Source organism: Drosophila suzukii, chromosome 2L (assembly GCF_043229965.1).
Source record: "Drosophila suzukii chromosome 2L, CBGP_Dsuzu_IsoJpt1.0, whole genome shotgun sequence".
NCBI classification, from domain to species: Eukaryota; Metazoa; Arthropoda; class Insecta; order Diptera; family Drosophilidae; genus Drosophila; species Drosophila suzukii.
In genome coordinates this window covers 6,626,928-6,643,107 of record NC_092080.1, presented here as the reverse complement: position 1 = coordinate 6,643,107, position 16,180 = coordinate 6,626,928, and the positions used below count along the sequence as shown (strand labels likewise).

Here is a 16,180-nt window from a genome sequence, read left to right as displayed (position 1 = left end):
AGTATTACAGTTGAAAGTTTTCCAAACCTTTTGTGCAAAATTGTAATCATCTATACTACAATTTTCTTCGCTGAGAGAATTGTAAAAACTATCAATGTCAGGAAGCTGGGTATCCTCAAATTTTTCAAAACTATCTAAATAGTCGTAAGGGAAAACACCCTTCCTACGCATTTGCTTAAATTTTTCTCCCTGAAATTTAGTACTTAGAATTTTAAAATCTTTGTCCTCCATGTAGCTTGATAGTTTTTCTAAACTAGAATTTAAAAATCTAATCGAATCGATATATCTTATTTTATATCTATTTGATGCATTTATTTTAATTGTCTGCGTTAGCGCTATATAAAGCTCTTTATTACAGGGTATGGGGCTTAGGTCTCCTTCTAATTCAGTAATGAATAAATGTATGTCATATTTAGATAAGTTATGAAATACTACAGGAAAGAAGGGATCACTTAATTTGTACTTTGGCTTACAATTTTTATGAATGGGGCCCATGTATTTTCCAGAAAATTGATCAAAATATTTGTCCAGGTCGTCAGCGTTTATTTCCTTTTCACAGGCACAGCAATTTCCTTCCTGTTCATGGATTGTGCTAGCAATCGGGTTTTTGGGGGTCGACCAGTACATGTAAAACAAGCTCGTAGTTTTTTCCTTTAGTGATTTGCAGAATTTTTGTATGCAGTCAGCGCCTATAAAATTATACATAATTTGAATTAGTTTTTAAAAATATTAAGAAATTAATTATTTATTGTTTTTTACATACCTTCATATGTCCACAATTCGTTAAGATCCGGATTATATTTATGTGCTATATAAAATGATACGGCACATGCAGTATGCTTCTGCACTTTTGTTGTTGACGACGTTGAAGACGAATTTAGGCATGTTCTATAGTTTTCAAGAACAGCCTCAATATCGGCATATATCACCACCGGAGGAGATAATTTTTTATGAAAGCCCTTGAATGAAGTTGTAGTGTTTGGTTCAGGGTAAAACGAGGCCACTTTCCCGCATTCAAGTTTGTTGTGGGTAGTATTATTAACTGTGAAAAACTGTAGACAGTTATCACAAAAATATCCTCCTGATTTGGCCTTGGAATGCTGTGAGTAGCATAATCTTTTTACACTTGTAATGTAAGCGTAATGCATACTGTCTTGGTTTACGTTATTTATTCCCAATATATTGATGTGGTTAGGTTGAATACATTTGGTTCTAAACGTTGGACCGATAATTTTATCACCATCAGCATCGATCTCATAAACATTTATACTAAAGTCTTTATTATTTTTCTCGAAATGGATAATCCCTTTATTCGTTATTGGAAACTCGATTCCTGAAAAATCCAATCTTATTCCGTCATATACAATTATTTCATTATTAATATTAATGTGGTAAGTTGTGGGCTTCGTCATTTTCTCTCGTGAATACTTTTTTTGCTTTGCATTTGTAAAAGTAGCACTCTCATGAGTTTTGTTAGCTATGAATGCCAGTATGCACCATTTGAAACAAAATACGTCAGTATTCTGTACGTTAATAAGTGCATTTCGGGCTCTTATATTCTTCGGGGCCTGAATGTATCCGCTAGCAGGAATGTTTTCTAGCTTTATTATAGTAATTTCAAAATAATTGAAATTTTTTATTGCCCAACCAGAGTCTTTTTCTTGAAACTCACTGCTCGATGCTAGTAAGCTATCTACTGCCATATTAAGTTCATCGATAATGCTTTCATTTTGGTATACAGATTTATATGATGTCCCAAAATGTTTTGTTGTTTCAACAGTAACTCCTTCGTCTGTTTGTTTAATATAGGTACCATAAACTCTTAGGTTGAATTTAATGGCTCTATATTCTATCATGCAATGCTTTATAATTTCAATTATATTTTTTTGGCAATGCTGATAAAAATCTTTTAAATCAATAGTGTTTTGGACTGTACTATTGATTCGATATGATTTAACAGGAAAAACAGTTTGAGAGTTAAGAAGAATTATGTTTTCATTATTTTTTACTTCTCTGGCTGATGCATTTTTATGCTTATCGGTCAATATGTGTTGACGTTCCCTTGATGCAAGATATTTATCACCACAAGTAGGACATAAAAGTTCTAATTTTAAATCATTTTTATTTTCGCTAATCTTAGCTTTTTTTCCTTGTTTGAGTACTTCCTTACCCTCATCCATTCTCATCCGTTTGAGAGCATTTGATGATGTTGTGGGATGATCGTCCAGATGATTTTGCCTTCTGTTTTGTGGTTGCCGTTTTTCAACATTCATTAAAACGTTGAATGCATTTATAGGTCCATTACAATTTTGATAGTGCTCGTCAAATTCATAATTACGAACTAAGGTAGAGCATAAGTCACACCTTATTTTTGATTTACACATTAAAACCTCGAAGGCATTCCGAGGCTTTGAGCACTGAGCATAATGAGCTTCAAACTCACTCATCTCCACATTTTTGGTGCACAAATCACAAGCAACGAATGACTCCATTTTTAGGGTTTTGGTTTTAATATTTTTATTCAAAAAATATATAGTTATATGTTGTAATGTTGTTAACAATTTTCACCCACTCGTTATAAAGGTAAAAAGCACGATAATGTTGTTAACAATTTTCACGCACTCGTTTAAAAGGTAAAAAGCACGATTAGAATTGTTAGGCGCGATTGCAAGGACCGATGTGGATCTAATTATTTTATTAGAATACAGTACTGAGGCATTTGAAGAACTGATCCTGAGCAATTTGAGTGGTGTCATTTTTATAGTCCAGAATGTTCACTTAACAGGTTGACATCTACAGGGAGTGCATACAGGCATGTTGTACTCCTAGAACCAATCCGATTGGTTCTCGAACATAAGGAGCAGCCCAATACCCCAGTAGAATGGTTATTAGAAGGAAAACGAACACAAGGATTGATAACAAGTTACCGGGGGTGAACGTGGTGTAGGAGGGGTCTGGATGTAGGTAAATATCGAAGGTGTGCAACTTCGACATAGGTTAAGGAAAGGCAATCTCTGTGTAAGCAAGATATGAATAAATGGTCAGTTAAGGTCGGGCCAGCATTGGCATAAGATGTCGCGATGCAACCATTCGAATTTCCTAAGCCTTAAGCTAAGAGTAGCTATTAAAAGCGGTTGCGGAGGTTTTTTAGGCGGTTTTAAATGTATTTTGTATGAGTTGTTTTTAATTGCAAGCGTATACTCATCCCATAATCAGTGTGTTTGGTATTCCACGGAACCCTCCCGTTTTATTGCATTTCAAATATTGTGACCCCTCGTTATCTTCTGAGAATGAGCAGGAGAAAGTGAACGTGCGTACCCACGAACCCGAATCTCACCCCCTACCCTCGAGTCCTTGCTCATGACTGCTTGTGCGCGAAGGTGTGAAATTTTAATTTTGTGAGTTTTTTTCAAAATGTGCAGTTTTTATTTTAGAACAGAGAAAATTATACCATTGGAAAGGGCTTGAAAAATGCTTTCCAATGATACCAAATTTTTTTTTTTTTTTTTTTAGTGAGGGGGTATACTATTTAGGGTATCGGAGGTCATCGTCGTTTTTTGCCTTTTTCAGTCGAGTAGTGGGAATATACGAGAGAGGCAGAATTTGAAATTCGGTACAATTTTCCGCTTCAGTGCACCGTTTTAAGAAATTCTTAAACCTAAACTTCTTATCCTACACATAAATATTATTGGGTGGCCTTTAGATATAAACCCTGAAAAGTGTTCCCAATAAGAAATTTACAACACAAACCTTAAAGTGATCCCACTAGCTAATTTTTCTATACACACCCGTCTAACTTAATCGTAGACACAAACAATTTCGATATCCTCAGCTAATTTTTCTATACACTAACTTCTAACTTTATCGTAGACACAAACAATTTCGATATCCTTAGCCCTGAAAAGTGATCCTATAAGTCTTATACAACTTGAACATTAAAGTGATTCTTCGCTCATTTTTCCTAGACACACTCCTCAAAAGGAATCGTATAACATATAAGAAAAACTAGAGTATAAGACCGCAGCGGCTGTCATCGCAGCGGCAGTCTCGGCAGCGTCCAAACCTCCGCTGCGAAAACCGCCGCTCCCGTATATTCCCACTACTCGACTGAAAAAGGCAAAAAACGACGATGACCTCCGATACCCTAAATAGTATACCCCCTCACTAAAAAAAAAAAAAAAAAAATTTGGTATCATTGGAAAGCATTTTTCAAGCCCTTTCCAATGGTATAATTTTCTCTGTTCTAAAATAAAAACTGCACATTTTGAAAAAAACTCACAAAATTAAAATTTCACACCTTCGCGCACAAGCAGTCATGAGCAAGGACTCGAGGGTAGGGGGTGAGATTCGGGTTCGTGGGTACGCACGTTCACTTTCTCCTGCTCATTCTCAGAAGATAACGAGGGGTCACAATATTTGAAATGCAATAAAACGGGAGGGTTCCGTGGAATACCAAACACACTGATTATGGGATGAGTATACGCTTGCAATTAAAAACAACTCATACAAAATACATTTAAAACCGCCTAAAAAACCTCCGCAACCGCTTTTAATAGCTACTTATATAATAGTGGGGGAAATGCGTGCAGAGTGGAGTATTCAAGCAACAACAGAGAATATATCTCTTGACTCTTCGGTCGATAATTCTGCGAAAAGTACTCGAAAATAGCCTTAAAGTAATTGTTTCTGTTGAATTCAAATTGTGATAATAAATCAAGCAATTTTCATTATGCCAACATCATTTATATTAATCAAAATAAAATAATTAATGATTTCTAAGAAGATCAAGGCTATGAGACATTTAATAGGCAATCGCCTTGCATAATTACTTTCAATAAATATTTAATAAAAGCTGAGCTCAAAATTGACCATCTCCTGTTATAAATACCAATAGTCCTGCTGCAATTCTACCACTTTAATTACAGTTCCCTCACCATATATATCCACAAATTCCTCCATTCATAGAGACTCCTTGATTAATTTGAGCACAAACATGTATATTGATACACACATGCGGGCTGGGCTTTGGTATATTCTATTTGCTACTCTCACGAAGTGGAATTGCAATAGTTCATGGATGGGCAAAGGATCCCATTTTATATATATATATGTATATCCATATATGGGCAAGTTGCAAAGCCACAAGCCAAACGGGTATTATTGCTAACCCGCTGCACACCGATGGACGCTTCAAGAGCATGTATTTTTTCTATGTCGATGTTTCGCATCTGCCAGCGTGTGCCAATCGATTTTTAATAAAAACTGCAAACGAAATCTGTAAGCATATTGTTTGGCTATAAAATTAAAAACCAACAAGCGTTCCTGTTTGTGTAGAGAATGGCGAGATTCGCGGAAGTTGCTTAAAAAGGATCCACTGAGAAAGTTAATAATCACGAATAAAATCAGTTTCCCTTATGGCTATTTATAGCATTTCATTTTGAAAGATCAAAAATAGTCTGTATATTAGAAATTGGCAACTGTCAAGTTGATGATGCAAAAATAAAACATTTACATTTAAATTTAGTATTTTGTTGCTTAAAAAGAATCTACCGAAAGAGTTGATAATAACTAATAAAATAAGTTTCCGCCATGGTTATATATACCATTTTATTTTAGAAGATCAAAAATGTTCTGTGTATTGATATAGATTATATATAATATAGGAAATAGATAAATTAATAATGCAAAAATAAAACATCTACATTTAAGTTTAGGATTTCACGAAAGTTGATTTAAAGAAAAAAGAAAGTTGATAATCACTAATAAAATCAGTTTCCCTAATGGCTATTTATGGCATTTTATTTTAGCAGATCAAAAATGATCTGTATATTAATAAAGATCATATATATTATTATAAATTGGTTCATATTGCAAAAATAAAACATCTACATTTAAGTTTAGGATTACATACACCCTGAAATCTTTTGTCCCTAAACTGAATATTTATTCAAAATATTCAACTAAACTTTTCTCCCAGTGCCATCGATGGTTTTCCCCCAGTTGTATTAGCACCCGTTTACAGTTACATTTCCCAGCAGTGGATTTTTAGATTTCCATTGGCGATTTCGCCGCCCGTTACCCGTTTACCCGATTCGTTGTTATTCTTCCGGGGCTAAACAATTTTCGCAAATGAACGAATTTTTTCATTGTTCTCGCTTTCCGGCACTCGTTGTCTGGCAAATAAAAGCACGATTTTAGTTAATTACCGCTGAACAGACAGAGATGATGATAGAGAGACATCGTCTGGGTTTTTTACCCTTTAGAAAAAGCTTAGTGGTGACTACGAAAAAATACCAGAACTCCCTGCCAACAAAAAAAATAGAAACTAAAAGACCCTGCCAAACAATAACAACAACAATGCAGTCAATTGGCTCAAAATGAGTTTTTATGGGATTTGCATACGCTGAATAGGAGAATAAATGTAAACAAGACGAAAATTGCCTGCAGTATGCCGCATTTTCCTGCCAACTCCCAAAAATTCCCCCACTTCTTAGAGGGTTTTTCGCTTTCTACTATGGTTTTTGCTACGAAAATTTTGAATTTGCATAATTTTAATTTTTATGATACGCGCCTGTTTTTCTTAATTGTTTCTCGTTAAGAGAGTAAAGCAACCGCCGCCGCAGTTAATAAAAACAGAACATATTTAATGCGCGCAATTACTTTGCATACGTTACGGCGCAGGAGCCAGGACTTCCGAGGGCCCAGGACTCGTGAGCTCCCGCCTAAAACACTCCACTCGGATTCAGATTTGTGGAGTTCAAGTGTGCGTCGGTACTTTTTACGGCCATGGAGCTGCTTGTCCGGCTCTTTACATAATAAAAGCGTAAACACGTTTTCACCATCGCCGGACTTCGGGAGACGGGACTTCTGGACTACGGGACTAAGGGACTACGGACCCATTACAATGGCGCCATGAAAAAGAAAAGAGAAAGGAGAAAGCCGCCACTTACGCGTGCCTGGGGCGAATAAAATTGGCTTTTTGTTTGGGCAGTTTTATGAATTGCTTCAATGCTCATTTACCGGTCGGCCTAATGGGTGCATTGCCGTACTGCCCATCCACCCACAAGGTCGTAATGCTAGTTCTCTGCGGTAAGAGATCCATAAAGTGCACAAGTTTTGGTACTTTTATTGTTGAGTGTTGGGCCTAAGTGTGGATTAAAATAGATTTTTCTACGCCCCCTAGAAATAGGAGAAGTGACTAAGCCGAACTAAAATATAGCATCTTAGCTATACTCATGCATCTACCAATTTTACATAAATATTTTCACAAGTTGGTTAAGTGTAGTTACTGCAGTTCAATATTAATACATTAGAGTGAAAATGAAAAACGTAAACGCAGAGGTATGTGTTCATAGGTACGAATACAAATTACATGATGCACATGTACAATCTATATTCTACGTATATAGTTTTTTGGACTTAAACTTTACTGTTTAGGTGTGTAAAAGTATTCATTAAAAAAGATCGACCATATTTTGGGCTTAAAATATAATGCTGCATACTTTTAGGCCCATTTAAGGGTGATTTAAAATCCCTAGTGATTTCTGTAGCCTATCCATTATTTCCCCAAAATGTTTGATCGAAAATCTCCCTGTTTCTTTAAAAAGAAACACATTTCCTTTTTATTCAAGAGACCCAGTAACATTTCAAAAACTTTGGCAAGCGTCACTTATTAACGCCCCAGTCACTCCACTTGCAAATCAATTATCTGATGTGCCAAAAGAGTTGAGGAAGTATCAAAAACTCGTTGATTTACTTGTTCAGCCACAATGGCTTGAGTTCTGCTCCCGGCAAAGTCATATGGCCACAAAAAGTACTCGACTGCACAGACACATCAAGAAGAGCCCAACAATAAACTGGGTTAGGAATGCCAGACTCGACCGACACGATTTCAATTTGCTTAGTTGATAAATGCCAAAAATTAATTCAGCCAGCACACAAAATGCCTCACTTTTTGGTTTGTGAAAAGCATGTGAGTGGCTAGAAAATATTTTCACTTTTTTGCTGTGATTCCCTGTACCGAGCTACCCAGTACGTTCAAAGAAAGAAAGTTGCCTTTTTCTGGCCGTGCCTGGCACAAAGTTGCACCGACTTTGCAACACCCACTTTCCACCTGCCTCGTTCGTAGATGTACTAAATAGTTTCTCACGTGACTTTCAACCATAAAAAATGGGTTTATTGCTGCACACGTATTCATTAATGGCAGCAATGAACTCACATGTGAACTCCGCGTTGGTTTGGGTTTCCTTGAGGAATGGTATACCTTCTATACCCTCCAGCACCCATCCACCCACTACTTGTTGTTGCCGTTTTTGGGGCTGCATTCAGAAATGGTTGCAAGTCGTCTGCACAGGAAGTGCATATTAATTGTGAAAATTTGTGCGGATATTTCCTCGAAAAATAGCTGCCCTGCTTTCTTGTTGCATTTGAGCCGGAGAAATCCATGGCCCGACCTCTGTCATGCCCTGAAAAATATGGCATTAGTTGGAATTCTTGAGAACTGGCGTAATAAGTGAGCTTGGGAAATAAACAACAAGCTAACTTGCAAAGTTTCGATAAGTGCTGCACACATAATATTAGTTTATTATTGACTAAAATTGTAGAGAATAAGAACCTAATATAAGTCTATAAAATAATTTACATTCTTAAACTTGCAATAAACCGCCTTTTTGAAGCACGAAATATTACAAAAATGCCTCCTTAACTTTAGAAAATGTTTCTTTCCCATACGGGCTTGGAAAATATTCAATATGCAATTGGAAATACAAAATATAAAACTAATAATTATAGATTTGAATAAAGATTAATTAATAAATAAACATAGACATATTACAAAAATTTAATGCTCCCCAACTTACTCGTAAGAAAAGGTTCCCTCCGGTATGGGTTTAAAAAATATTCAATCAGTCAAATTGACAAATAATCCGCAGAATCTGCATTAATCCAGTGCAAACTTGACCATTCCTCTTTTCTTTTCTATAGTTTCCTTTGGAGAGACAGAGAAAACGATTTTATTCAAAACGTTGGGGTGTAATAAATAAATTTCCATAATGAATGAAAAATATCGGGATGGTAATGTAAATCACTGAATTTTTCATTGATTTCAGTTGATTCTCCGCCTTGCCCTTAATGCTCATATCTTCCCGTGCTTTTTCCAATTATTCGCGTATCTCGAATAATTCAATGCATCGAATGCCTTCGCCCCTGTCATCCGCTTGTAATTACGTAATAAGGCAGAGAATGTTTTAAAGCCGCTTACCGTTAACAATCGAACCGGAAAACCGGGAAACAGGGAGTCCAGGAAACCGGGAATTACTGAAGAAGAGGCGGCAAAAGTCCTGTAGTCCGGGGCGAAATAACATGTTATTGCACTTTTCTTTTAAATGAATGCAGTAAGCTCAACATGGGTAACACACGACAATGGCAAGGCGCTGATAAAAGTCGGGGTGTTTGCGGTTGGCTCCCTTATCCTGCCGAGTGTCCTTTGCCTTGACAGGCGCCCACAGGATGGCAGGATGCATTTTCAAACCACAAAAATAATTAAAAACTTTACGCCCTGTCCCCGGGCAGCTCTCGCATTTAATCCTGTCAGACAGTCCTGGACGGCAGGACAGCAGGACAACCCCGTGTCGAGGTCAACCGATAAAAATCAAAGGAGGCGAAGTCGTGTCTTGGCCTTTAAACGGCTCACAGCGGTTAATGAAATTGTCTCGCCGCCTCTGACGGACTCTCTGACCATCCGGATCGATAAAGGGCGGAGGTCCTTATGGCCGGAAATCCCCCCCCTCGATGCAAAGTCGCTTTTTGTCTCCGCATCATTGTTTGGTTTTGCCCAGGTTTTCGCATTTCTTTCACCTGTTTGCCAAAGTGCAAAAGCCAAAAGGTTTACGCGCCATCGCGCCCGACTTGTCAAAGGTAGAAAAAATGCGAGAAAGTTTCTGTTTGCCTTGCTGGCGATCTTGAGTCCTGGCCTTCATTTTGCTCCTGTTTTTCCTTCTGGCTCTGTTAACCCATTTTTAATTTGGGAAATAGATTGCTCTGAGATCAAAGGGAAAAGGTGCCTTTAAAGAAGAAAGAGATTGAGATGTAATGATGTTAATATATTGAGATTTCAAAAGGTTACAAATGCCTTTGTTCATTTACTTAATAACTAATATAGTAACAGAGATTTTTTATTTACTAAATAAAAATTTGTTATCGTATTACTGTGACAAAGATATCAGTAAATCAACCCAAATAGATAAAAAAAATTTTTTTTTAAATAAATACAATACCGAGAAATCTGATATGGTCATATTTAGCTAATCATTGTTATATTAACTTTGATGGTACTATTCTCATACATACATTATAATGTAATGCATTACACAAAGAATCAATTAATAAGAATCAGCTATTAAACAAAGTACTATATGTTCTAAAATAAATACAAAAGCTAGAAAATTATATGGCTATTATACTTTATTAGTATCAAGAACTTTCTTTAAATATTAAAAAACCTAACCATATTATTATGTGCAAATTGGTAACCTTTTCATTAGCATTCTGCCAGAATAGATTAAACCATAAATGGTGTTTTTCCTTTTACCCACCGTAATTAATAGAAAATTGGCGCAGAGATGAACTTTTCAGTTGGCCAGGGCCGCAAAAAAAGAATCTGGCACTGCGTCGAAATGGGTTAAGGCCCAAGGCCAGAGCGCAGCCATCTTTAACGAAGGAGCCGCCCGTTTTCTGGGGCTTCTGGACATGGACGGGCGAAAGTTGCTCCTCTTAGGCCCGTAAAAAACATTTGCGCAATGTCAACAAATTTGCGCGCTTATTAGATTTTCGTGGTTGCACACAATTTCGCCAACTAAGACCGCCGCAGTGAGATAAAGTGCAGCCTGTGAAAATATGAATAAAATAACGAGAACTTTTCGTTATTTTGGTTCGGACGACTTTGGACTTTTCCACCGATTTCCCGGGCTGCGGTTGACCGGGGGGCGTGGCCCAAGGGGGGCGTGGCACTCCGCCCATTTGCGCGACGGTCACGGTCGCCGGTTCTGCTAATGAGTTTTGTTGTCAGTTCCTGCTGGCCAAGCACAAATCGGGTGGTTGGGGATCATTTGGCTGCTTCATGTCCTTGCCTTTGCGTTCCTTTACTTGGATTTATGCGGCAGGACTATGTATGTATGTATGTGTGTGTAGTAAGTTAATATTTGCTGCATAAATTCCAGTGCGTCGGAATTTACTGCGCTTCGTTTCCCTGCTTTCGTCCTTTTGGCTGGCTCTCCCCAACGTTTTGTTCGCTGTTGTCCTGGAATTATGAAAATGCAGTCCAGCTCCACTCACCACACAGAGAGTCCTGCGGGATCCTTGGTCCTCGGTCCTTCCTGCCATGGACACACGAACACAAGAATATTAATTACTTTTTGCATTTTTAGCTCTGCGCCTGGAATTCAAATGAGCAGATTTTAGTTAATTTGTTTTTCAGCACAAATATTTTTTTTAATTTTTATAATTTCAAGCTCTTAATCCGCTGCCAAGTTTTCAGTTTTTGGTTCGTTCATTAAGCGCACTAAGCTCACAAATCCACCAAAAACTGCATGCTTACTTGTGGGGGATTAAGTTTTTCGGATGAGCCGCATGGACAAATTGGGACTTGTGTATATTTAAATTAAGTATACGAAAGCTAAGCTTAAGCTGACATGTCATATTCTTTCCTTGTTTTTTATTTTTAATTTTTATTAGCCAGCGAGAAGGGTTTGACCTAAAAATTGTTAACCATAAACCAAAACTTGGATGTAGTTTAGAGGATCAAGTTTGAAAAATTACAATAATGTGTTCAATTAGTATCGGAAGCCCTTGGTTTTCGATTAAAGCTTGTGTTACACCCCCATATATGACACATTAGCGATAACCGACCAGTTACCATCAATCAGAAAATGCGAAATGCGATTTCGCTAATGAGTACCCCCAAGGACCGCAGGCGGAGGGCAGCATCATTGTCCAATATTCAAATGCAAACAGAGGAGTTACTCGGCTGTGTGCACGTCCTGCGGCCGGGATGACAAACGAAAAGCGCTCCAAATTATCCGCACGTTACAGGATAAAAGGCAGGACACCAACACCTCACCAGAACCTAACCCACCGATGAGCTGCGTTTACAAAACAAACAGAAAAAGCCAGCACACAAATATGACACTGAATTGTTTTTCATGTCCGGCCAGCACAAATCGAAGCCACCTGGTTGGGGAGTTTGTATGGCGATCGGGACCAAGAATGATGGAGCCACCGGTTTCGAATTCCATTTGACACATTTTCGCTAGCGATTCGATTTCGTTTGGTTTTGTCATGCTCGCTGTCATTTTTATTATGCTAGTGGGTGACCCGCCACCACCAGTAGCACCACCATCGCAATAACCATTCGAAACCATATACCCCCAGTTGGTTGGGCACTGCAAACATTCGATTTCCAGGTGGAGTGCCATTGGAAATCTACATTGTAAATTTCCGTGTGATTTTTGACCGACTCTTCTTGTGGGGATTGGATTTCCAGTTGAAGACAATGACTTGTGCACAGCAGGCTTAATTTTAAGACAAAGTTTTGAAAGCACTTTAAAGCAGGCATAAAAGTGCTCCAGGCAGTTTTCCCGACATTTATATGTTCTAATACTTGTAAAGGGGAAAAGTTTATAGTCATGCAAAATTAAAGTTTATATTTGTTTCAATCATAACTGACCTTAAAGGTATATACTACGATTTGGGTAATTTAAAAATCAATTGAGATGTCATACTCGTTCTGGAAAAACTTCTCCCAAATTACTTTGTAGTCGATATCGCCCATGCTCAGGTCCAGTTCCCTATTTTCCTGCTTCTCATCCTTTAAACCATAGAGGATGGGCAGAATATGGGCTATGGCCACCTTGGTAAATCCTCGAGTTGTGGCAAACATCACGAATACATAGCCCGTGGGGAATATGGCCATTTTGACCATTGTTCCCGCCACCTTGTAGGTGAGAAATGGCTGCTTTACGGGATCGTATTTGGTAGCCTTTGGATTTTGCAAGTGAAACTTCCTGAGATTCAGATGGAAGGGCAGACTGAAGGTGGCGTTGACCACATTGAACTTGAGACGATGCCAGCGAGGATTATAGCCCATTTCCTCCAACTCTCCCATCATCTTGATAAGACCAGTTCTGGTGCTTTCACGACTATAACCATGGCAGTACACGTTACCATTGGGATAGATCTTTAGACTGCAAATCGGCGAGTGGCGATTGATGAACACAGCCACTTGTTTATCGCGTTCAAATCTGACATTCATGAGAAGCTCCAGTTCCTCGAGATTAAACTTGCTTGAGGTCATGGCGAAGCAATAGAAGGGCCTACAGGGGTATGACATCGTTTAATGATGTATATTTGATCAAGTTTCCAACTCACTTGTACACTATCTTCAGATAGCGCTCTATGTCCCCCAATACGGACACATCCTCATATATCTTCAGCACTTCTTCCTCAGTTGGCGTTCTTGGAGAAGGCATTACCCAGGATGTTTCCATTTCCAACTCTGCCAACTCCATTTTTGGGCCCGCAACATTATGATTATATAGACTTCGATTCCGAGTCGGATATATTATATCGCCAAACAGAGTGTTCCCTAGCTGTGGTAGTTCCATTGGTTTTGACTTTTTGGAGATCTCCACGGCCAGCGGTTTGATGCGCTTTAAGTGGGGTCTGCTGATCAATAGAAATTAGTATTGCACTATAGACACTTTTGTCACTGTCACTTACTTCGTCCAAATCGTTTTCATCGTTTTTCTTTGACAAAATCACCAATTATGAAAAAATATGCTCCAACTTTAGAGAGACCAGATCTATTGAAAAGTTAGTCTAACACATCGATAAAGATATAAATGCAGCCCTGAACTCATTTTGAGCTTGGCAAAGGCGCGAATTTGAGTTTTATATTTTCAAAATAAATGGATTCTATTTTTTTAATTTTTTGTAAATAAATTTCCTGTTCAACATATGTTATTGAATTTCAATGCAATTATCCGAAATTAAAAGCAAAGCTTCAATAAAATTTGCTATCTGAAAATTATTCTCTCTCATATTGAATTAAATTCAAATTTATTTTTTCACCTTTCAAAAATATAAAAGCCAATAAGAAGTTGGCATATTATATTAAAATTCAATGATGCTAACATATCAAAGGTTGTGAAATACGTGGCCATTTTAATTTTCAAAGTGAATTATTTGGCAATTAATTGCCGCACGGCTGAGTTCGCATAGTGAGGCCATTAGCTCACTGATTAAATTAAAACAATGCATTTCGTTGCATCAAAATTTCAGAATCCTCTAACAAACGCAAGCAAACAATCAAAATATCATTCAAATTCAAATCGCAGAAACTGCATAATTGAAACCCCATTGAAGTCCATTAATAACTTTATGCAGCAGTGCAGTTCAAACACACAGACACGAGGAAATCAAACAGCCACCCACCAAACCGAACCGAACTCATATTTCTCAGCCGGAAAAAGGGCGGGAAAGTTGGGGGGGGGGTGGGGGGTGTTGGGCTGAAGGACTTGACGTTAGCTCATCAAACCCGAAAAACCACTTTGCTCAACTCTTTTCAAAGTGCATACATCATCAGCGCTAAGCCAAAACAAAAAAGCAATGCAAAGGGAGCGAAATGAACGATGACGATGGTGAGGTGGTGGGGGTTTTTTGTGGGGGTAGATGGGTGGTGTTGGTGGGTGGTGCTGGAGATTGGCGGTACGAAGAGCGTTGAAAACTTTTGTGCAATGTTGATTTTTCCGCAAGAGTCGTTTTTTGCCAGCACCAGACGGACGGAGGCGGTCTACAGGGTCCACGGAGTAGTCCACGGTCTAAACCGAACGGAAGCCATGCCGCAGGCACTTTATAAAACCCGCAGCTCAGCAAAAGTCTTTCAATAATAATAATATTGGGGCGCAAGAGGGACAACAATGGCAAATGGGTGAAAGTGCTCGGCTTAAGACTCCCCCACAAGCACATATCCCCGGGTCATAGGTGAGAGGATAAGGATAAAGGCCCAAAGAAATAATAAATAGAAATTACATATTTGTAAAGTTACGCTCGATTGGAAAAACACAATTCCTAACAAATGGTATTAAATAGGTGTCTAATTTTAGGAAAATTACGAGAAAATAATTATTATTATTAATTTTGGTAATTGGTATATGAAAATTGTAACACCATTTTATACATCCTATGCCTTGCCCTAATGATTATATCATTCTTTATACTTCTGAGATACATTTTTTGTTTTTGTAATAATTTTTTATTAATAACTGTAATTTATTTTTGTCAAGATATAGAAAGAGTTACATTTGAGTTACTTCACTACATTTAAGCCATTAAAAACTGAATTCACTCGGATTTAGTGACAGGATCTATGACACCGAGTCCATTAAAAATCAAATGGCAAATCGTGTAAATCACAGCCTTGACTTCGCCCCATACCCTTGTCCTCTAGTGACCCGTGACCTCTTGGCGGGAATGGGAAATTGAAAATGGCCAGGAGTTTGGGGCCTCATACCGGGAATTGGGGTTTGGTTTGGTTCGGTTTGGGAGTGATGTTGCTGTTGGCGCTGCTGCTTTTGCTGCTCAGTTGATGATGATGATGACAAACAAAACAATGGAATCAAAGCGGTTAATGGCTTTTGTGTGTAAAGTGAATGAATGCGGCAACGTTTCCTGCTTTCATTTGCAGCGTCATTTGCTCTGGTAGCTACATACCTCCCATTGACCCCACCCCCTCTTCCTTAACCCTCAAGTGCGGGGGTGAGAGGTCATCGGCTATAGCAGTTTTAGTAACATGTTTGTTTGTCTACACTTTAAACGCACTCGAAGAAAATGGTTTTTGATGAGGAATTTCAAAAGGAAATCACTAGGGGTTTGAAATCACTTGTGAAGGCGTCTAAAAGTATGCAACAATTTATTTAAAATCTGGAAATTGCATAGATTTATTGCAAAAGACAGACAATTCAATATTATCTATTCAATTTAATATCTATTTGTTATCCAGATATAACCTAAAAAGTTCATTAAAATTTCACATAATCTAGAGATTAACCTTAAGATACTTATTTTTCTGAGTGCACACACATTCCCATAGGTAAAAGCTGTTACAAGCGCTAATCGATAAAAGGGA

At 38.0% G+C, this 16,180-nt stretch overlaps 2 protein-coding genes across 2 annotated transcripts in view; one reads left to right on the top strand and one right to left on the bottom strand.

Moving 5' to 3' along the window:
• Positions 1 to 16,180, top strand: part of Tmtc1 (Transmembrane O-mannosyltransferase targeting cadherins 1) — a 66,925-nt gene that overhangs the window by 24,822 nt on the left and 25,923 nt on the right. The gene's annotated exons all lie outside the window — the stretch shown is intronic.
• Positions 12,691 to 13,741, bottom strand: Trf5 (TBP-related factor 5). Its single transcript, XM_065867423.2, has 2 exons — positions 13,423 to 13,741; positions 12,691 to 13,367 (listed from the first exon to the last, which is right to left on the bottom strand). Exons 1-2 carry the CDS (start codon positions 13,656 to 13,658, stop codon positions 12,752 to 12,754), a joined length of 852 nt encoding a protein of 283 aa, XP_065723495.2. The 5' UTR covers positions 13,659 to 13,741; the 3' UTR covers positions 12,691 to 12,751.

Coding starts and splice junctions, on each gene's coding strand:
- Trf5 (XM_065867423.2), bottom strand. CDS start 13,658: ATGGAACTACCACAGCTAGGGAACACTCTGTTTGGCGATATAATATAT. Junction 13,368..13,422: donor TATCTGAAGATAGTGTACAA/GTGAGTTGGAAA, acceptor ATACCCCTGTAG/GCCCTTCTATTGCTTCGCCA.